This window comes from Lissotriton helveticus, chromosome 1_1, assembly GCF_964261635.1.
Source record: "Lissotriton helveticus chromosome 1_1, aLisHel1.1, whole genome shotgun sequence".
Lineage (NCBI taxonomy): Eukaryota > Metazoa > Chordata > Amphibia > Caudata > Salamandridae > Lissotriton > Lissotriton helveticus.
Window position 1 is genome coordinate 1,046,560,873 of NC_136057.1, and position 24,083 is coordinate 1,046,584,955.

The 24,083-nt window shown below is 44.4% G+C and overlaps 1 protein-coding gene across 3 annotated transcripts in view; it reads right to left on the minus strand.

Annotated features, from left to right (window-relative positions):
* Positions 1-24,083, minus strand: part of LOC144820365 (arylsulfatase A-like) — a 317,042-nt gene that overhangs the window by 128,714 nt on the left and 164,245 nt on the right. For all 3 annotated transcript variants that reach the window (XM_078677927.1, XM_078677928.1, XM_078677925.1), the window contains one exon: positions 12,180-12,349. In XM_078677927.1, coding sequence (XP_078534053.1) covers positions 12,180-12,349 — 170 coding nt within the window. The remainder of the gene's footprint in view (positions 1-12,179; positions 12,350-24,083) is intronic.

Sequence of the window (24,083 nt, forward strand, 5' to 3'; positions counted from 1 at the left end):
TAACCACAGCATCACTCAGCGTAACCACAGCATCACTCAGCGCAACTACAGCATCACTGGTTCAAATATGTTCTCTCAATGTTTCAAGCTTTATTACAAATGTCACAAAAAGATGTTAATATTTCACTTCTGTACTTCGATTTTCGTCACAATAAAATACACTGAACATAATCTTCACAAAAGTTATTTACAAAAGTTTAAGCTATTGCCATTCTAAATTACAAAAACTTGTATTTACGTATTAAATATGTAAAAAAATTAAAAGCCATTTTTATTTGTAATAGCAATACATGTAAGTCACTTAAATACAACACATATTGCATTACAAATGCTATAGATGTCACATTTTCGAAAGTTATAACTATTGGCATTGTAAATGACAAAGCTATTAATTTCGCTATTTTCAAAACCAACACATACATAAAAAAATTGTCATTTACAATACCAATAGCTCAAACTTTCCTAATGCGAGCCCTATTGCATTGCAAATGCTAGTTATACACTGTTACCACCTCTGCCCCCTTCCAAGAATCCGGGACTGGGTGGTCCCTTGAGATCAGATTCATTATTAGGGAGACGAGGTTTGCCCAGGTTGCAGGGTCATTTAGGAGGAGATCCCCAGGGAGCCCATCGGGGTCTGCCGCCTTTACTGGGGTCAGATGTTTAATGACCATTTTTACCTCGGGGATGGAAAAAGGGTCTTCACGAACCGCAAGTACTCTACCATCACTGTCCGGTACTAAAGGTGGGGGAAATGGCTCATCTGCGCCACAATACAGATTATGAAAGTGTGAGTGCCATTGTTGTTCCGTTATGTGATTAGTAATTGGTTCCATTCCCCCTCGCCTAGCTTTATTGATTAAGTCCCAGAATAGGGTGGAGTCCTTCCTCTGAAATGCGGATTTAAGATCCTGCCAATATTGTTCTTCCCATTCACGTTTATCTAGCACTAATGCCCCAGCATAATCCTTCCTAGCCGCTCTAACTAGTGATGGATTTCTTTTTAGCAAAGCTGCAGTAAGCGCCTTCCTTTTACCCCTACATTGAGCCGTATACCAGGGGTTACTTGGTTTTACCTGCGGCTGGTTCTGTCTGCTGCTACCCTGGATAATAAAATATTGACCCACTTTCTCTATTACGTTTTTATAAACTAAGGGAAAGGAAAGGCCCTGAGAACTTTCGATTGCAGCTGCTAATTGCTCTAGGTCCACAATCGTCTGTGCTAAGGGCTCACTAATCTTATTTAGGTTCCCTTCCTGGGATTGAACCCTATCCCATTTCAACCGGCAGTTGCAGTTGGAAGGAACAACCTCCTTGGTTTGCATTAAAGGGGCCTTGGTTCTATTTTCGTTTTTTGTTCCCCACCTTAACTGCATGCACAAGGGGTTGTGATCGCTATCCTGGGACGGTATTACCTCCATATCAATTAAATCTCGCCACAGGTTAATGTCCAATAAGATATAATCTATTTAGGAGACCAGACTTCTTCCTTGCTAATTAGCAATGATGCATGCATTTGGTACCAATAAATACATTTCACTCTGTTTCTGAGCAAACCTGCTATGTCTGATGAGTTTCATTCATTTGCCCATCAAAATGATGTGAGAAAAGTGGGACATTGGAGGACTGTGATGTCACCAGTTGGCCAGTGAGATGTAAGGTAAGTAACTAACTTGCCTTGCTGCAAGTGACCTTTCAGTCTTTCAAATGTGTATTTAACACATAGTATTGGTAAAAGGGGCATTGACTGGCATTTAAAATAAAGCAAAACCAAAGGGAATGATGGACGGAGTATTGAACAATGCAAGCACGCAGCCCCAGTCAACTGATCTGGGTTTAATCCATCATCTTTCTGTAGCTCACTTCGCCACCCCAGTTCAGACATGGCCATATGCAAATCAGTCTGACCCTGTGCCTCATGGGAACAGTCCAGCCCGAACTGCCAAGCCATGTCTTCCCTGGACCGAAAACAAGCATCCTGGGACCAGTTTCTGGAGAATCAGCCGTCATCAGCCAAGCTAGCTTCAATCCAGTGGCAAAGTGAGCAAGGGACCCACGTCTGGGGTTACCCTGCCAACTTAGGGCGAACAAAGCAAAACCAAAGGGGATGATGGACGGAATGTTGCACATTGGCAAAACATTCACCCCCAGTCCCAGATCTGGGTTTAATCCATCGTTAACTGGGGTGGCGGAGTGAGCTAAAGAAAGATGATGGATTAAACCCAGATCAGTTGACTGGGGGTGAGTGCTTGTATTGTTCAACACTCCGTCCATCATCCCCTTTGGTTTTGTTTTGTAACATTTTAAAATATTCTCTGTATCAACACACTAATTGATATGTGGCATGTACTGCTGGAGAGCCTGGGCTAGAGAATAATTTATGTGTACCTACACATATAAGAAGTAGTGAAACAGGTGACTGATAAGTAACTAAGTTAATTTATGTCAATAAATATTGACAAATGGCTAGACCCTTTGGGGGTTTTATAAAAATCCATTGCAGGAGACCTTATGCAGGGTGGGGTATTGATTTTAACCACAAAAAGAAACCCTCCCAGAATATAGTGAGTGGAGCTTCTGATTGGCGAATTGCACCGGAACACAGGGAAATGATTTTGAAATATGGGTAGTTATGTCATGGATGAATGACTGCATTTGAATAGGGCATTGATCTTCAGTACTGGACCTCTATGTTTCCTTGAAATGTTTTTTTGATTTATACATAAAATGGAGCGCATTAGTGCATGAGAGAAGGAAATTGGTTTTATATGTGATGTCTCTGGATGGTCCACAACTGTTGATTTCCCTCTTTTTAACTCATTCTATCCACTACCTAACAACTTTTCCCTTGTAGGAGACCTTTTTAATTTATCTTTCAAGGTGTAAGTGCACATTGTGAGTAAAAAGCAAACTTCACAAGACTGGATCTCCGATGAAAATCATGGTAAGCTCACTAGAAAGCTGTTTAAAAAACCGTCAGGATAGAAAAATTCAAATGAAGGTACGAATAGGAGTTATATAAAATATGTTAACTGGCTGCACTCTACTATGGACAGTGACATAAAAGTTCTTCCAGGGTTACGAAAAAAGTGGTTGGAGGAAAAGTGAACTTGGAAACTTGGAAACATTCAGATTTTCACATGACCAAATCTACACATGCAGATTTGCTCATGGTAAAATGCAGTTCACAAATATTTTCTGGGAGTTCTATTTCTTGGCCTACTTCTGTAAATTCAAGGAAAAAGTATATATGCAAGGATATACCATGCATGCACTTTTGAGACTTTCTTTAATAACTGGGCCTCTATTTAGGCCTGGCGTTAGCCATGACCTTTTGTGTATATTAAAATTCTGCCTGTCACTCTCTCTATCAGCTGGCATCACTGTGAGTGACAGTAATCTGCTCTTTCCCAAGGAGCATATTGACACACACGAAGTAGTTTTGTACAGTGCCCAGAACTCATGTGGCAATGTGTACTTTTTGAGACCCAAAAAAAAAACCAATTTTTGCTTTTGCCAATGCTTGTTAGAATGGTGAGGACCCAGCAGCTCCAACACTGATATGGTTTCACAAAAAACAAAAGACTGACCTCCAATTTCAGACCAACTGACTTTGGCAATGCTTGTTTATTTTGTTTTCTATAATGTATTTAAACTGGTTAAACTGATTTTCCATTATGAATATTTTTGGGAAATACTAGCATACATCAACCTGTTACTAAATAACGCTGCAAAGATATGGTACCGAAAATATTACAGTAGTTTAGCACAAAAATTTTTTTTTTCTGCTTGCATTTTTTGTGAACGTTTTAATTTGAAAGCAAAGAATATTCACACCTGCTTTCGAGCGTCTGCAAATATTTGCATCTAATAAGAAAGCATTCTGGGACCATTATACATAGCCTCATATTACTAAACTTTGAAAACGTGTGTAAAAATGTATACTAGAACCACCGTCAGTAGTGCAGTCAGAGCTTACAACATTTACTTTCAGTGTCATCCTAATAATAAAGTCTTTGCACTCTCCTTAGATACATGAAATTAAATATTATAAGCATTCACATTGTGTGAGTAAATGGTGGCTGCTGTATGGGTAAAATGCTAAAATAATAAAAACGATAGATTGTGTCTGGCTTGGAATGCCTGGGTTTTAATAGAATGAACAGAGCTGACTCCCAGCACCAACTGCTGCTTTCGCTCCTGAGAAGTGTGGAGGGGTGACATCTGCCGGTCATAAAACACAGCTATAGGCACAAGCTACTAGTAAAGACTATGACGACTAGGTTTTTAATTAGTATCAAATAACACTTACAAGCCTGTGCCTTAAGACGAATAGTCTTGAAAGTTTTGAAATATAAGTTGATTATTTTGGATAAAAGAAATAGGATAGTGAACAATAAATAAATAAAGAATAAAAGTGCACCACACCTTTCAATTATAAGCACACAGGCACGGAGCAGGAATGCTTTCCATTCATGCTTCACGAGAGATACTTTCAAATGTGATGGCCGCATGGGTTAACGTCGCTCAACAGGTTTAAGGGTCAGAGGTCAAGTTCTGAATTTAGAACTGACCATCACTAATGAAAGAAAATGTCCACGCGGGGAGTTTTTGAGCATTTTTTATCCGGAGTTAGCCACTGTGACAGTCCTTAATTTAAACATGTTTTGTTAGAGGATCACTGATAAATTGGCTTTATCTAAATGATTTCAGAGAGTCACATGCACAGACTCTCTAGTGCACGCTAGAATATTTGTAGAAATAAAATAAGTCAGAACTTTTAAAGTATCTTTAAAAAAATGGGTGTGGTTTCAACTTACTTTCAAAAGCCTACATTAGACCATGAAAGCATCACTACATTTCCTGATGTATACATGTACATTTATAATTGTGTAAATACAAGTTGTACATTTAGTCTATACCGCTTGTAATGTTGAAGAGTAGTTTAAACAACTTAATTATTTTGTAATAATTACATTTTCTGGTTCTAACATTGAAGGATAAAATACTACATGTAATTTACAAATAAGCTCGGAGCATTTAAAAAAAAGTGCTCATTTATGAGAATGGTAAAATAAACTTGGCTCTGATGATGTCATCACCTAGGAAAATTAGGGTCAAATTAATGCTCAATTTATGGTAATAGTATTCTGGATATTGTCATTAGTAAATTAACTACATTTAATAAATGGAAGAATTTACCTAGTTGTTAAAATAAAATTATGGCCTTGATTAAGCTTTCCTGGAACTAGATTGGACACCACAGATCTATTTAGGTACCATTAGCTAAAGGAAATATTGCATATTATTATTTTAGGAGCAGGTGGGGATATCACTGTTTTCTTGAGAAATAATACCTTTGTAGGAGATATGTAGGGTAGGGTTTATCCTACTGAGTAACATTATCAAGGGGCGCAGCGTAGATTCCAGAGTGTATATAAGAGTATGGTATCAGTCCTATTGTACTTAGTGTTTCAGGATGAAGGTATCAAACACGCCCAAGGAGAATGTCATGGTTCCACTAAGGTAGGAGATGTTTCCACTATGGTGGGAAATAAAGGGATACATTTCACAAATTTAATATAAATAAATATAATTTTGCAGCAGTATAATTTTTTAAATAAATGGAATATACTCGCAAATACCCAAGGATAGGTTAGAACTGGGCAAGTACTGCTTACAGCTTCAGTAAGGATTCTCTGTTGTATGCAACCTCGGTAGCACACTTAGGGATGTGTTGAGAGAAGATGATTGATGCTGTTAGACTGCAGTTTGTTACATATGAAAAGGAAAGGGATACATATAACTAACAATAAGGTTATAGAACCAGGAAACGAGAGATTTGGAAAAATGCCCTCACCATAAAGTGATATTTAAAATAAAATGAAAAAAGAGAGGGTGGTGAAAACATGCTGTCCCAATAAAGTGATTACCTTATGAGCCTGTGGTTCCCTTAGAGCCTGTTGTGCCCGACACCAATTCTATATTATTATTTATACCTGTAGAGGCAGAGTATTTTTCTACAGAGTGAAAGCCTCTTTGCCGTCGTGCTGGGATACCCAGTACACTTTGTTCACTGTAAGTGCCAATGTCAATGCGCAAGCAGTAAAGAGAGACTTGGGCCACCAATGCCTGGAAGGTGGTAGCATCGTCTTGCAGTAGGCTGATGACCTCCTTGTGACATCTCCATCACTTGAAGCCTGTGAAAGCTTGTGAAAAGACACTGTAGCTCTGCTGAACTACATCCAGAAGAGAAGCATCATTGTCAAAATGCGAGTGTTGAAAAAAAAGAGGCGACTTACCTGGGTTTTGTGATATTCCAAGTTACACCCTGCAAGACACCTGACAGAATAAAATTGTTTCAGGGCATTCAGCTCCTGCCCACCAAGAAATGAATGATGTTCTTCCTGGGGATAATGAACTGCTGCCACCAATGGGTCCATGAATGCAGATGCTATGACTAATGAACTTGCAAACTGTTTCAATAAATTGAAAGAGGCATTGTGTATTGCGTCATCAATAGGACTGCCTTACTACAAACTGCGTTTCCATCTCTGTTTCAGAGCAAAATAAGATTGCAAATGAAGTGGTGCTGCCAATGGTGTGCTGATACAGCTCTAAAAGAAAGGCTTTTAGTACACAACTATGTGACTTTGCTTTCTGCAGTGATTAGGGGTCAGCAGCTGTGATGGTGGAGAGGACGGCTCTCGTTGTGTTGGACTATACCTATATTGTCTAGGTGCCATATTTGGTATGGTTGTTGTCTGGATCAACACAACATTTTTATGCTGGCAGGCACACAGGTTATAATGGCACCTTATTGTCTAATTGTAATGTCATAATAAAAAGGCCCATCTGTTAATTTAGCAAAAGTATTACCTACAATAGGTTATTCTGATGAGATCCATTCTCTTAGAAACAGATAAGACCCCTAGGTAAGTTGGTGATGAGATTGAAGAAATTGGCACCACTCCAAGATTAGACACCATTAGAAAAGGCAGACTATAACTGTGGTACACTGATGGTTCCTCCAGCAGACCGATAGACACTGATTACAGAGCAGGGTATGCTATAGCAATAGCAGAAGTGCAGCTCTGCCGCTTGAAACATCTACAGAGTAAGATGAGCTGTATGCTGTAACAAAAGCATGAATACTAGTCATGGGTAATAGTGTTAACATTTACACTGACTCACATTATGCTTTGCAGTTCTTATTTGTGGCCAGCTGGGGGAGTATAACGGATTCATAACGGAAGCAGGGCGCCCTATTAAAAATGGTCATTTAGTAAGGATCTTTTTAAAAGCAATACTATTATACACCAGGATAGCGGTAATAACATGTGAAGCTAATACAGGAGCTAATACTAAGTTAGCCAAAGGTGATGCCATCACTGACACAGCATTAAATGAAGGCATGTTACAGCCAGTGCAGATGGGACTAATGAATAAAGCATTCCCAAACGTACAGCTAATTCAGAGACAGTCATTGCAAGCTAATGTAAAGGAAGCACAATGGTCTAGCAACACCATATGAACATAGAGGGAGGACTGATGATGGATGTGAGCCGAATAATGAAGAGAGTGTGGGCGTACCAGGATGAGATGCCTGTGTCCCCACGCAGTATGTTCCTTTCCTTTACAAGACTGGAGCAGGGACCCTCTGATATTGCAAATGGAGGATGAATGCGCAGATGCATGTTGCTTCCCAGTGAATGGATTTATATATTTGCTGGTGTGGGTGGATATGTTTTCAAAATGAATGGAGGTGTATCAAACAGGGAAGAATGATGCAGCTACTGGGGCGCAGTACTTCAGTAAAGTCATCTCTCAGGGCATAAATAGCAATAAAAAGAAGATCACTTAGGGCCTACATTTATGCTGAAGAGGTTGGTTTTGGGAATAAAGTATAACATGCATACCCCATACCACCCTCCAACTTGAGGACAGGAGGAGTAAATGAACTCCAAAATAAAAAATAAAAATAAATTATTAGTAAAAGCAACTGATGGAACATTCCTGAAAGGGCCTGGTGCTCTGAATTTAGGACTGCCTGCAATGGGGCAAAGACTTCTAAAGTGATTATGGATTCCATGGTCATTGCGAGAAAAATAAAAGGTGTTTCTTTTAGTTCTAGGTGGACTGGACCACAGACGGTGAACAAACGCCATGAATGGATTGAGGGGAGAAGACGCAAGGCGGCGCCTCAACGCCTGAGAGGACGGTACCAGAAAGAGATGACCATCTGTCACCAGAGGACCTGAGCAACACAGCAGTCAAGAAGAGGACAGACCAGACCATTTCCACGATCCATGAGGGCCCATCATAAAGTGTCAGATGGAAGCAACATCTACTGATGCTGTTGAGTGAAGTACACAACGCAGTCTCGAAGAAAGGTGATGGTCTGCACCTGCAGAAAAATAGACTGAAGAGGACAACGCAGGGCGGGTCCGTAAAACCGCCCCTGAACAAGACGACTGCAGACAAGGAGGAGAAGCAGATGACCGCTCACTGCGTGCCTTTAAATAACTGACACTTGCTGAAAGTGCATGGGAACTGAGTGACTAAGTGACAATGTAGCACAATGCATTGCACAGAGAAAACAATATTGTTGGACACCTAATTAGGAGTATGCTGCCGGTATCACAACAGTCTGGTGATATAATAATTATCTCATCAGGATGTATCAATATGACAATATATGCATTTTATGCAAACACTGTGTAATGCCATCCAAAGATATGTAACTAATGTTTCCTTCATATATACATATATATATTTTGGTTTTACACTAATGTTGGATAGGTCTATCCAAAAGGGAGGATTGTTGAAAAATATATATGAATATCCATATAAATTCATGTGTATACACTTCAAAAGATATCATGCTTAGATATACCACATTAACATGAGGCCTGGAGCTCTAAAGGGCTTCCTATCTGACCTTGACTGGACAAGCTTCTACAAGCTATTCTGTACCCCTTGGAGGTCACTTTGCCTGTCCGGACTACATGATATTTCTTATTCTGGGTGTGCAGGTTGCTTACACAGTGCCGAGCCAGCCTTTCTGGTCTGCCCATAGCTGGCTGTTTATAATTTGCATGGTGCAGACATTGCACATCCATGTTAGCCATATTTGGTTTGGTGCCATATTCTAGTTCCGCTGACATGGCATTTTTAACTGTAAATAACACCTAGAAACATGTCACTCTGGGAAGAAGCAGTCTGAGAGCCCCTAAGGCTGGAGACCTGACTTCTTCCTTGCTAATTAGCAATGATGCATGCATTTGGTACCAATAAATACATTTCACTCTGTTTCTGAGCAAACCTGCTATGTCTCTTGAGTTTCATTCATTTGCTCCTGGGAGGGTGCCAGTATTTCCCCATCAATGGTGGAATTCGTCTTGCCTTTCAACCATGTGCTCTGGATCGAATAGGCACATGACTATGTCCAACTGGGGAATAGTATCTGTGCCCACTATTTTGTGGGCACATTAAAAATAGTATGTATCAAAAAAGATGGACAAGGCTGTTCCTAGTAAGGGTTAGTGTTAGTGTGCTGGTCACAAGGGAGTGGGGACGTGGTGGTTGACGTGTGCAAGCCTACCACTGGGTATCCATTATGTTGGATATAGTTGCCTCACACACCTTTGCAGGTGTCATGCGTCATCATAGGCAGTGCTCCTCGTCGGGTAGGCGGTGCAATCCCCGACGGGCACACCTCAAAGAGGGGCTCTTTGGCAGAGATCTTTTTACCCAACTGCCTGTGGGTGAAGTGTGGGTGTGGGGCCAAGGGGTTGTAGACAAAACCATGAATTAAAATGAAGCAAAGGGTACCAGAAACAACTTTATTCGGGCGGTCCCTTGCTTCTATTAAAAATGGAAGCAAGTCTGGGTTCGCTGGAAATTAATGTTTCCTGGCTCTAGAGTAGGCTAGGAAGTGTAAAAATCGGTCAACATGTTTCTCGCTATGGTACATTGACACGGGATTCATCAGGACCTATATGGTGGAGTCTACAAACAATCAAGCCTATGTCAGTATCATATGCTCATTACCGGTTATGGGAATGTACTACCTCTGTTGCACTGTTCCTTGCCTAAGGGTCAGGATTTATATGCAACATCAATGCCCGGCGGGTCGTACATCAGGGATGAAGCCTCTGTGTCTAAGGCTCAAGTCTCCTGTGTCCGTGACATTTGTCTTACCCCTCTCCGCCGGGATCGGGTAGGATCTAATTGGATCACCCTCCCTCGTTTTGTATACACACACATTAAAAATAGAACATAAGTCCACTCAGCCAGCCCTTCCACTAGATTGTTTGAGAGGAAAGATGGACCAGGATTCACTGGTATGGTGCTCTGTCTGCGTGACAGGCCGTCAAACCCACATTTTGGTCTCTACTCCACTACTGCTCATCTATTACCAGAATGGTGGTGTGGGGAACGTTGGCGAGTGGACAGTGGGAATCACTGGTTATGTCCTGCAGTCAATCTCAAGAGCGATCCTCTATGGGGCCTACACCCACTATATTGGCTTGCGCCACAAGGTGTCATCTTCAGGGTACAAGAGCCTGCGGTTTCAGGCATGCTGGTCAGTAAATGAGGCTGCTCAACAATTTGGGGAAATTTTCAACAAAAATTTTAGGGGACCAGACTCTGGTTCACATGAACCAATACAGTGGTTTCAGGTGAATCCTCATTGGGTGAGATCATAACAGCAGCAAATACCATGGAGCAGTCAGTGAGTGGGTGAACGTTAAAGCAAGAGAAACTATTTTGAAAACTGAGGGACCATATTTTAGCATAGGACTAGGTTTGCGTAAACGAAATGAGTAGCTAAATGGTGACAAAATAACTGGTGCAATTGTTATTTTATTTGGAAGTTTAAAAGAGAGTGATCTGGGTGGAGCGCCGCACTATCGGTAAAGACTGCTTGGAGTGCAGGTTTAAAAATCACTCATTAAGTGTGTGGCGCATTAAGAAACAAGACGGGAGCAAATGGGTTATTGTAAAGGAATGTGCAGGGTAGGGTGGTAATGGAAATAAGGGAAGGAGTTAGCAGAAAGTCCAGGAACAAAGCAGAAGAAAACAACAGACCGATGTGTGCAGGGCATGCGGAGGGTGTAATGTTAAGAATTATGGCAGACTTAGGCTAACCTTAAACCATGACCCATGGAGAAATGCAAGCTCAGTGATCTGGAAATGGGGGAAATTTAAATTAACAATGACTGTTATGGAGTCCTGAGGAAGGAAGGAACAAACAACAAATAAAACATTACAGAGCTTTGGCACCATTTACAGTGAAATACAAAACATATATCGGGATTACTTTAAAAGACCACATGAAAGTATCCTGAATTAATGTAAATAAAACACATGAAAGTCTTTCAAAACGATTTTCATTGATCCCCTGAGACGAAGAAACAGAGGTGTGGGATCGCTCTTGTTGGTTGCAGTAAAAAGGAACAAGTGCTGGCGTTCTGCCCACAGAAATGCATATTCCTGGAGAGGAGAGTTGCCGGAGCAAAGCGTGCATTCCGCCGTAGCAGCCGACACTGTGCGCGTTGCTGCTCGCTGCCGAGGCAATACTCCATGGGAGTGAACTTTTGAAAAAAGGTGGGGCATACACTCACCATTAGCCATTTGCAGGCTATGATTTTTTAAGGACATACGTGATAGCAAATCCAAAGCGCGGAAGGAGTCAGACCTCCACAAAGTAACTACAACAGACCACCTGACCGCTCAAGCGCTGTAGGCTCGACCTAAAAATGAATGTGTGATTATCCTGTATACTTTTGAGCTGTAAAACAATCCCTCTTGCTCTGCAATCCAATCAGTTATTTTGAGGTGGAATGATACAGCAAACTGTTGATAGCATTAAGTAAGAGAAATACTTTTGTTGGAGACAAAGCCCACACTCTGAAGATTTGAAAGAATCAGTAAACACAGGTCATTAAGGCAGCTGTGCTGTCAAACCCAGCCTAGAAATAGAGGAATAACTGTACCTCGCATCTCAATCTAAAGTTGAAAAGCTATGTGACGACGGTGTGTTAAAAATTTAATCAGACAGTTGGAGGGCTAGCTGGAGCTGGTAGAACATTTCAGTTTAGTCCGTTTTTTATCTAAAAATCCATACACTAGTAGTTTAGAAGCACAGAAGGTCCTGGCTCCCTCACACTCACCCGTTGTCAGCTGTGAAGAACACTAAAGTGTTGTCTTCCACATTAAACTTCTGCAGAGTTTCTAACAACTTTCCGATTGAGCCATCGAACTCCATCAGGGCATCTCCGAAGGGGCCTCGTAAAGACTTTCCAGTGTACTCTGCGCTTGCAAACTGGGGGTAGTGAGTGTGCTGGTGACAAGAAAAAAGAGAGAGCTGGATGACCCCTCTGAGTTAATGGAAACAGCTTGGAAAGTTTGAGCACAAAACAAAAAATGTGGACGGTAAAAGACAAAAATCAAGGAAGAGTAAAAAGCAACGCAGGGAAAAATTTGGGACAAAGATAAGAAGGAGAGGCAAACACAAGTGGAGAAAACTTAGGAACAGAACAGAACTGAAGGTAATAAAGAAAAGTGCAACTGAAGGAGGTGGAATAGTTGGGAAGGAGTAGGAGAGAAAAAAAACAGCAAGGAAGAGGTAAAACTAAAGGGAAAGAAATCAAGAGAAACAAAGTAGAGTGGAAGAGAGAAACACAAAGGAGGAGGGAGAGCAACAATGGAAAATGAGCAAAACAAAAATAAAGAAGGGGAGGTAGACAAGCACAGAAAGAAAAGGCCAACACAAATACAGTAGAAAGATATGAATCAAAATAGAAATGGGAGATATATAGATGGGAGGGGAACGTGAAGGAAAGAAAAACAAGTAAAGAGAGAAGGGATAAACAAAGAAGCAGAAAGATGATAGGGAAAGAACAAAATAAAGGCGGAGGGAGAGATAAACATTTTGCGAGGCAACCAAACAAAGGGAAAATAGAACTGTTGGAGGGAGAAACAAAGTTATGTGTAAAAACATAAATCAAAGCAGGGGAGAGAACAAATAAAGGAGAGTCACATATTGGAAGAAGACAAACGTGGGAGAGAGAGAACGAAAGGTAGCGACAACGGCACGTAAGAGACCAAAAATGTCAGGATTAAACACAAAGAAGTGGAACATAACAAAATAAAGGATTGGAGAGGAGAGACTATAAGAATTAGATGGGAGAGGGAGAAGGAAAAACAGAAAATAAAAAAAGGTGACTGGAACATAAAGGCAATTTAAATGGCACTTGAGTGGTGTTGGGTACTCCTAAAATCAGGACAGTGGTGAGAAGGCTGTAGAAGGAAGTAGAGATACAAGAGGGGGAAAACTGAATCAACAAGAGAGTAAGGGAAGTTAGAGATAAATATGAGGGAATGCTCACCCCCTTGAAGCATGCCCAAGCCATACTCAAGGGGCTATTGCCCCTTCTAGAAAAGTGTGGGAAGAGGGATAAATCTCAGAGCAGAGACCAGATCTTTTTACCCGCAGCCTTGGATTGGAAGCAGGCTCCTGAACATTCCTGTAAAATTAAGTAGCATTTATACCATGTGCTGTGTACGCCATGCTTTATGAAGCTTGGGTGGCTGAGAGGATCAGTGATGACATAGTGAGGAGACTGAGTGCCTGCACAAAATTGTGGGAGCTGCTCAAGTTGTCTTTCTCCATCCTGTGAAGCTTGCATGGTAATGTCCATGTGGCTTCCTGCCAGAGAAGCTGGTGGGCTGCATGAACTGTCACACTATTGACAATTTGGTGCCCAATTTGTCACCCTCTGAATTGAGTCCATTCTTGGATACATTCCTCTTTCACTAACCCTGTTGATTGAACCCATAAACTGTGTGGTCTACTCCTCTTTAATATAAAACATCACCATTATACTGGGTGAGAGCCCTTCTCACTATAGGTAATGGTTGATGGGTTAATGGGTTTCTGGACTCTTTTTGGTGCAATCCCTGGCACTTGGTCTCAAACCCACTAAGATGTCTAGTCTTGCATCTATGTTGTCTGAGAGAGACACACAATAGCCAAATGTATACATAGCACCCTCCAGTCTCGGACTCCTACAGTTATGACGAACAGTGTTAAACACAGCCCACGATAAACCAAGAGTTCAAGCGGACCATCAAGGAAACCAGGACCCACTCCAGAGGATAATATTTTCCACAAACACACGTTATTTTATTATTATTTTTCATTGTTCCCAAATTTGTGCAGTTATTCAACATCTTGAATAAAATCAAAACTATAATAAATACTCCTCTCACTGTAGTCTAAACTATCACCAATGATAATTTTAAAAATCTTTAAAAACAACTTTCTCGTTTCAGAATTGCTCAACAGCTGTAAGCTCAGGCACCTGTACATAACAGTATCGGTGTTCTTTTGTCTCATCCATCCCCTGCAGTCTACACAATCTTTTAACAGCTTTTAATTCTATCAGTGCAGCTGCCATATCAAATAGGAGGTGAAATCGAATGCGACAACCTAAAGTTGCATCTCGTCTACCAAAAAGTGTTTCTTTCGTACAAGTGTAATCCTATGCGTTTATACTGATCGAGGTAAATGGGATTTTTGCATCCTCCCCAGCCTGTGAGCATGTAAATGAAACATACCACACACAGAGCTTGTTAACAGATGCCTTTATTCTTCAGCATATAATAACACAACTCCCTAAAGATATGCATTATGTCATGATTTTAATAACCACACCTTACACCTCCCAGCAATTTACATTAATTTCTGGTTGAAGACCTCTCAGAACCGCCAAGGTCCTAATACTCATAACATCAAGTCTTTACATCTACCCCTTTCTTAAATAAAAAGTACAAACAAAATCAACATAATATTTTCTCAATAAGTCATTGAGGCTCTCGCATTGGTCTGTCAGATCGAGTAGTATGAGGTAGTTGAGTGGTACACGAACTATTCGTCGATGACATAGGCTCAGATGTCTGAATTGGACTTTCAGGCGGGTTTACCTCACTCACGCTCTCAGGAGTATACGAACACCGAGACGAATGTCTAAAGTGTGACAAGTCCCTTGTGATGGACTTCCTGGGATGACTTGAAGTCCCCATGTGTCCTTTGGCCTTTATAACTCTCAGTGGGTCAACAGCAAATGATGTGTCCGATTTCTGCTTCCATTTCTCTCTGACCAGTACCCAGTCCCCTCTGTTGAAGACAGTTTCCTGGGCGCATTGGCACCAATCAGCATATGTTTTCATATAGCACTTCCGAGAAGTGTCCTTGACACAAACCTTGTCAGTGTTTCTTGATCCTTCTGACGTCCACTTAGTTCCTATGGCTCTCCCACATAGCAAGGTGGCAGACCTCTCACCTGTGGTGGAGTGAGGAGTTGTCTGATTGGCATGAATTGCTTGACACAAGCCTTGTTTCAGATTGATTTTCTCCAATGCTCGCTGAATGATTCTTTTGAGGTTGCCAATAAATCGTTTGACAACACTGTTCATCTGAGGACAGAGTGGTGTCACCTTTTGATGCTTGCTGTTGAGTTGACTCAGAAACTCTTTGAACTCCTTGCTGTTAAAAGGTGGACCATTGTCTGTTTTGAGAATAGCAGGTACCTCCCACGCTTCAAACATGTTATCAAGGCGATGGATGATTTTGTCATGGGGTCTCAATCAGAAGTCTTCCATCAAAGGAAAACGTGAGTATTCATCAATAATCAGCATAATATGATGTCCATTCTCCAGGGGTCCAAAGAAATCAACTGCCTCTCTCACCCAAGAATGTGCAGGAAGGTCAGACAGTCAGTGGATGCTGTGTCATTTTTGGAGATAAGCAGTTACATATATTAGATGCTTTCAATTCTTTCTCATCTCGTTCATCGAGGCAAGGGAACCACACTTAATCCCTCAGGGCTCCTTTGGTGGCTGCAATGCCATAATGTTCTTTATGGGCGATCTCAATAACTTGTCTCAGGCATGACGATTCTCGAGCCTCTCAATACAATTCTTTCTCAAGTGATGGACAATTCATCTAGTGCATTTTAAAATTTCTGAAATTTAACATCAGCAAAAGGTCGAATACTTTTCACGAGTGAGTTGAAATTATGTCTTTGAGTATGAGCGTGTATTTGTCTGGGCTGGTAGCAGCAACAATCTGATCAAGTGATATAGCTGCTGGTGTACTAGTCCACACAATAAAGTTAACATACTCCTCAGCCACTTTGGATTTGGAAGTGTGGAGCGGTAGCAGTACACATGAAGAGTAATAAGAAGGGTTATGATCTTTCCCTAGCTTGCATACAATTTTGTAATCATATTCTTCCAGTCGCAATCCCAACCTCTCAATGTGAGGAAGCATCTTTGCTTTCAGGTTTCCAAAGATGGTTTGCAATGCTTGATGATCTGTGATTATCGGGAAATATTTTCCATACAGAAACACATGAAAATGTTTGCAGGCCCACACCACAGCCAGACTCTTTCTCTGGCTGAGAATAGGCACGTTCAGTTTCAGAAAGCCTTCGACTGGCAGTGTCTCTGAGCATTTGGATGACCATAGTGTTGAGCAAGAATAGCTCCAAGCCCCACCGGGCTTGCATTTACTGTGATCTTGTATGTAATTTAGGGTCTAAGTAGGCCATTTCAGTTGCATTTAAAATTGCATATTTTATTCTTTTGAAACTTTGATCACATTCAAGGATCCATTGAATGGGACATTTCGCTTTAAAAAGTCAGTCAATGGGGCGCTCACTGTAGCAAAGTCACAAATAAACCTTGAGCACTATCTTGTCATACCTAAGAAGGATAGTAACATAGTTATATCTTGTGGGGGGGCAAGTAGATGAGAATGCTTGCACCTTATCCAGGTCAGGAGTAATTGCTCCGTCCGAGAATATGTGCCCAAAGAACTTGAATTTGTTCTTGTGAAACGCACATATTGATGGATTCAATGATGCCTACATCAGCAAGTAACTGGCACACTTGTGCAAAAGTGTCACTGTGCTCCTTTTGTGTTGTTCCAAATACTAATATGTCATCACTGTAATTGAAAGCATGTGTAACAGGTTTAATAATTCGGCATATAACATCTTGAAATATTGCTGTAGCCGAAGATATTCCGAAACATAGCCTTTTGTATCTGAACAAACCAACATGAGCGGAAATGTATCTGCAATTCTCTTCTAGCTTGAGTTGATGGTATCTCTTGTTCAAATCGAGGCAAAAGAAAACGTTGGCTCCATTCAATTGCATGATCATGTCCGCTATGTGAGAACAAGAATGTCTTTCTTTCTCGATTGCTTTATTGACCTGGCGCATATCGATGCAAATGCGCACAGCACCTCAACTGTCCTTTTGTGGCACTACTACTATGGGCAAAACCCATGGCGTAAGACCAGTTGAGCGTTCAATAATGTCATGTTTCCTGACTCCTACTTCAGGTCGGTGGAGAGCGATCTCCGCGTTCTTCAGTGGGATGGAAGGGCTGCCCATATCGTCCTACAAAAGCTGACAATGAGCTGGTATGAAGGAGGCATTGCACTCCCCAACTTGCACCTCTATTACTGGTCATCGCAACTGGTTGCTACTAACCACTGGATACACGGCTCACCCAATGACCCAGGTTTCCACCTTGACAGATACCAGACTGGACGGGAGGGATATTTCGGGGCCCTCTACAGTAAGCCCCAAAAAAATAGATACATTGGCCCTATGGCACACACAGTCACAATATGGCATCACGCCATGGCTCGCCTGGGATGGTCAAACAGACTCACTAAAGCCACCCCACTGTGGACATCACAACAGCTTGGTTCCCTCTGCTCCCAGTTGGACTTTGACAAATGGGACGCAATAGGCATCTCAACAATAGGAGACCTGATACACAAGGGCAAACTCTTAACCTTTGTGGACTTACAAACTAGGTACACCCTCGCACAAACTGAGGCCTTCCGATACCTCCAGATCAAACACGCCCTCCTCTCCGCCGTCCCCGATCTTTCCTCCTTGCCCGAGTCCTCCCACCTGGAGGATAGATTTCTCTCAGAACCCCTCCCGACAAAGGCCATTTCCTACACATACCGTAAGCTCTGCAACAACCTCCCAAATACATTTCAGCCCATACGAGATAAATGGCAGACAGACTTAGGCGAACTGGGGGAGGACGAGTGGCAGGCGGCCTTGATGTCCCCCAGGGACGTGGCGATTAATCACCGACTCAGACTGATCCAACTGAAGATCCTACATAGGACCTACATGTCTGCTACTCTGTTGGCCACAATCAGGAGGAGGGAGGATGATAGATGCCTGAGAGGCTGCAGACAAACTGGCACCTTCTACCATATATTATGGGAATGTCAAGAAATACAGCGCTTTGGGAGGTGGTTGTCCGAAAAATGAGAGACTCGCTGGGAAAACCCATTTCTCTGTCGCCAAAAGAAATCGTCCTCAACATCTGGGGTGCCACAGACCTGAATGACCTAGAGTTACAATGGGTCGCTTTGAGTTTCCTAATTGCCAAGCGTTCAATTGCAATGAAGTGGGGTGCTGTCGATAGACCTCTGGTGGTGGTTTGGATGGCTGAACTAGATAGATGCATGTTGGCCGAAAACTGTCTACAAGATCCGTGGCTGCCCTGCAAAGTGGGACAAGAAATGGGGCCACTGGAACATTTACCGGGGTGAACTCTGTGAATCCCCCACGGTGGAACTGGCCATGAACCGGACTAGATTACTGGGCTAAATTGTACAATGTTTTCTTATTGTGAATGTACTATGACTTTGCTTGACCATGTCGATTGTACACTGATTTGACTCTGCAGAGCTTTCAATAAAAATTTATAAAATAAATAAATAAATAATGTCATGTTTCAACAGTGTCTCTAGTTCTTTCTCAACAGCTTCTTGCAAATTAAAGGCGATTTTGCTATGTCGTTGAGCAACAGGGCGAATGTTCTCATTGATATGAAGTTGCAATTTTATTGTCTTGAGTCTTCCTAAACCATAAAACAACGACGGGAACTTACCCACAATCTCAGACTGAGTTTGATGGTTGTATTTGAGTGATATCAGTCCCATGTCAGCAGCAGTGGCAAAATTGAGTAGACAGGCACTCAATGAAGTTCCTTAAGTACATGGATTGGTGCTTGTACTGCCGTTGTTTTGTGTCACATGGTACTATGAATGATCCTTAGCTTAGCAGCGCTTCAGAAGTAGCTAAAGTGTACACCTTTGAGCCTGATGGAGTGAGGCTATGAACAGGAGCCAGGCTGTTCAACATTTCCACAGGCAGGATTTTAATTGAAGCACCACCGTCTATGATGAAAGTTACTGGTTGATCACTCACTTTCAGTGTGATTTTGGGACAGGGCCAAAATGAAGTTTGTTGTTTCGTTTGGCGAGTTTCTTTTGAATTGTGGTCTTCTGTGCAAGCAGCTATTCCTACATGCGCACATTGTTCCTTGCTAGCTACCATTAATGCACACCCACGTTCTTCATGGGCACTCAATAGTGATGTCGAAGAGCCTCTGCAAGATGAGCCTGGCGACAACTGGTCTGGTCTTGTTTCCATGTATCGTATTTGGTTTTGTGCGCATGATGATAACGCTTCTGGAAGGTTCGGGTATCCATTTTGTCCTTCCTTCGTCAGATATTTACATTTTCTTTTGCTCTACAGACTATCCATGAACACAAACCAGAGAGATAGATATATATATATATATATATCTGGTTTGACATCTATTTGGGGTTTCTCCTCCTTCTCCTATTTTCATTTAATTCTAAATCCCTAGTGCCCAGATCCAGATTATTTTCTTTATTGGATTCGTCAAAATTCAATCAATCAATCAATCATGCCATTTGTATAGCGCACTACTCACCCGGGAGGGTCTCAAGGCGCTTGGGGGGAGGGGTATGCTACTGCTCGAACAGCCAGGTCTTGAGTTGTTTCCTGAAGGCGAGATGGTCCTGGGTCAGCCGAAGGTGGATGGGGAGGGAGTTCCAAGTCTTGGCAGCCAGGTAAGAGAAGGATCTTCCTCCGGCGGTGGCTCTTCGGATGCGTGGTACGGCTGCGAGGGCGAGGCTGGTGGACTGTAGCTGGCGGGTGGGCGTGTAGAAGGTCAGGCGGTCGTTGAGGTACTTGGGGCCCAGGTCGTGGAGAGACTTGTGTGCGTGGGTGAGGAGCCGGAACGTGATCCTCTTGTCGACGGGGAGCCAGTGCAGGTTCCTCAGGTGGCTGGAGATGTGGCTGCGTCGGGGGACATCCAGGATGAGTCGGGCGGAGGCGTTCTGGATGCGCTGGAGTCTTTTCTGTAGCTTGGCTGTGGTTCCGGCGTAGAGGGCGTTTCCGTAGTCCAGTCGGCTGGTGACGAGTGCCTGGGTGACAGTCTTCCTGGTCTCGGTCGGGATCCAGCGGAAGACCTTGCGAAGCATACGCAGGGTGTTGAAGCACGATGAGGAGACGGCGTTGACTTGTCTGGTCATCGAGAGGGAGGGGTCCAGGATGAAGCCCAGGTTGCGTGCGTGGTCGGTTTGCTTGGGTGCGGTGCCCAGGGCTGGGGGCCACCATGGAGTCGTCCCAGGCGGAGGGCGAAGATCCCAGGATGAGGACTTCCGTCTTGTCCGAGTTCAGTTTCAGGCGGCTGTCCTTCATCCACTCGGCGACGTCTTTCATCCCTTCGTGTAGGCAGGTTCTGGCGGTGTCGAGGTCTCTGGTGAGGGAGAGGATCAGCTGGGTGTCGTCGGCGTAAGAGATGATGTTGAGGTTGTGCTGGCGCGCGATGGCTACGAGAGGTTTCATGTAGATGTTGAAGAGGGTGGGGCTGAGTGAAGATCCTTGCGGGACGCCGCAGATGACTTCGGTGGCCTCGGAGCGAAACGGGGGGAGGGGGACTCTTTGTGTTCTTCCGGCGAGGAACGAGATGATCCACTCCAGTGCCTTCTCTTGGATACCGATGTTGCTGAGGCGCTGGACTAGGGTGCGGTGGCAGACCGTGTCGAACGCAGCGGAGAGGTCCAGGAGGATGAGGGCCACTGTTTCCCCCTTGTCGAGCAGGGTCCGGATGTCGTCGGTGGCTGCGATGAGGGCGGTCTCGGTGCTGTGGTTGACTCTGAAGCCGGACTGCGAGGGGTCGAGGGATCCGTTCGTCTCGAGGAAGGCGGTCAACTGTCTGTTGACGATCTTCTCGATGACTTTAGCAGGAAAAGGGAGGAGCAAGATGGGGCGGAAGTTTTTGAGATCGGTGGGGTCCGCTGTAGGTTTCTTCAGGTGGGCGCTGATCTCGGCGTGCTTCCAGCTCTCCGGGAAGGTGGCGGTGTTGAAGGAGGCGTTGATGATGTTCCGGAGTTGGGGTGCGATGGTGGAGTCGGCCTTGTTGAAGACGTGGTGTGGGCAGGGGTCGGTCGGTGATCCGGAGTGGATGGTGTTCATCGTGCGGGCTGTGTCTTCGGTGGTCACCGTGGTCCAGGGGCGAAGGGTGGCGGTGGGGGGCATTGTTTCGATGGTTGGGTGCGTGGGTGGGGCGCCGAAGCTGTTGTGGATGTCGGCGATCTTGCGGTGGAAGAACGAGGCGAGGGAGTCGCGGAGGTCTTGTGACAGAGTGATGTCGCTGGTGCCGGTCCTGGGGTTGGAGAACTCCTTGACGATAGTGAAGAGCTCTTTGCTGTCATGGGCGTTGTTGTCCAGTCGTTCCTTCAGGGATTTCTTCTTGGTGGTGCGGATGAGCTGGTGGTGCTTGCGGGTAGCGTGTTTGAGGGCGGTCATGTTGTCGGTGGTCCGGTCGAGGAGCCAGGCTTTCTCGAGGGTGCTGCAGGTCTTCTTGGAGTCCTTGAGGTCGTCGGTGAACCAGGATGCCTTCTTGCTTCTGGGTCTGCTGGGAGGGTTCTTTAGTGGCGCGAGGTCGTCGGAGCAGGCGGTCAGCCACTGTGTGAAGTTGCGGGCTGCTTCGTTGGGGTCCGTTGTGTTGGCGGGTGGGCTCTGGCTGAGGGAGGTGGTGAGCTGGTCTGCGGTGATCTTGCTCCAATTCCTGTGAGGTACCTGTTGCGGGTGGTGGTGGGTCGTGGATCTTTTGAAGCTGAAGTGGACGCAGCTGTGGTCGGTCCAGTGGAGTCCGGTGGCGTGGCTGAAGGTGATGTACTTGCTGGAAGAGAAGACGAGATCAAGCGTGTGGCCGGCGTAGTGGGTGGGGGTGTTGACCAGTTGCTTGAGTCCGAGGTTGGCGAGGTTTTCCAGCAGGGCGGTGGTGTTGCGGTCCTTGTTGTTCTCCAGGTGGAAGTTGAGGTCCCCGAGGAGGATGTAGTCAGTGGAGGGGAGGGCGTGCGGGCTGATGAAGTCTGTGATATCTTCGCTGAATTGTGTGCGTGGTCCCGGGGGTCTGTAGACGAGGGTGCCTCTGAGGGTCGTCTTAGGGTCGGTGTGAATCTGGAAGTGGAGATGTTCGGCTGCGGCGAAGGAGTCGTTGGCGTCGGTCGTGATGCGGATGGTGTTCCTGTGGACGATGGCGATGCCACCTCCGGTCTGGTTGATGCGGTCCCTCCTGATGATCTTGTACCCGCCCGGGATGGCGATGGCGATGTCGGCTGCAGAGGAGGCGTTCATCCAGGTTTCCTTGAGGAAGGCGACGTCCGGTGATGTAGCGTCGAGGAGGTTCCAGAGTTCCACGGCGTGTCTGTGGACGGAGCGGGTGTTGATCAGGATGCACTTGAGGTGGTTGCTGCTGGTGTTTGTCTTGGCGGGTGCGGGGCAGGTTCGGAGGCAGGTGAACTTGCAGGTGCAACAGGTGAAGGGTCCGTGGGTGCGTCTCGGGGTGGCTCGGCAGCAGGCGTGGGTCCAGCCGGCATTGAGTGCGTTGAGAGTGGCGGCGTCGTAGGTCAGTCGGGTCGTCTTGCCTCGGCGGGGAGGGCCAGGGGTCCTGGCGCTGGGCGCGGGCCAGGCGCGGACAGGTGCAGACGGGCTTACCTTTGGCGCACCTTCGGCGCTCAATCGGCGCTCCCGCTGCGCGCCTCCGCAGCGCGGTCACTCTGGGGGCGTCATAAGTAAGGAGCCAGGAGGGAGGAGCAGCTGGGTGGCGGGAGCGGGGCGGCGAATGGAATCACAGGGGGGCGGGCCGCAGGGAGGCAGCGGCGGGAAATTCCAAGAAGCAGCGGGCAGCGGGAAATTCCCAGGAGCAGCGGGAAATTCCCAGGAGCAGCGGGCAGTGAGCGAAGGAATCTGTAGGCAGGAGGCGGCAAAGGCAGGCAGGAGCGGCAGCAGTGAGTGGGGCGACCAAGCCCTGTGGAGGGCTGAGCGGTCAATTATTACTACTTCAATCATCATCACTCCTACCACAGCTACTCATCTTGCTGTCCGTAGTTTTATCCTACCAACCTTTCCATCTTTTCAGATCTCTTCATGCCAATAAACTCTCCCGCTTCTTCCATATTGGTAGTCTCCTCCTAAACTCCATAAAACTGTCTAGATTTGTCTTGCCTTAAAGGTTATGCACACCTCTTGTCACATCATTAACATACAACATCCTTTCTCTTTTTTAAAACTGCTTTTCTCTTCAAATTCCAAACCTTATTGTCATTTAGCAACACTGCATTCCTCAAAGAACAGTTCCACATCCAACAATTGTAACTTCCCTGCAGCAACTGCTGATCCCAGAGCTGTTCAGGATTCTGGAACCAGAAGCAGTCACTTACAGGCTTCTATTAAAGCAACATAATACAAGGAGCCAACTGATGAATGATTCACATTAAATCTGAAAAAACTCTTATGACACCATCAAACAAATATTCTAGAGTCTCCATTGTTGCTGACTGTTAGAGGTGCATGACTGGGAAAATAAAGCAGTTTTAATCGATAGCGGATGGCACCTTTAAATTGCACACAACAGTGCTTCCCAAACTTTTTAGAACCAGGGCCCAGTTTTTAGAATGACACACCTTGGGACCATCCTAGCTTTAACAGACACGAGGAAGGGACAATTTTTTAATGTAATAGTAGGCATGCTGCAAAAGTGCTGTGTATTACCAAAATAGCATACTCTTTACACAGCCTTCGATATTTCTTTATCTAACTGTGGCCGAATATTGGTCTGCCCATAAAAGTGGCAGTTGGTGAACTGC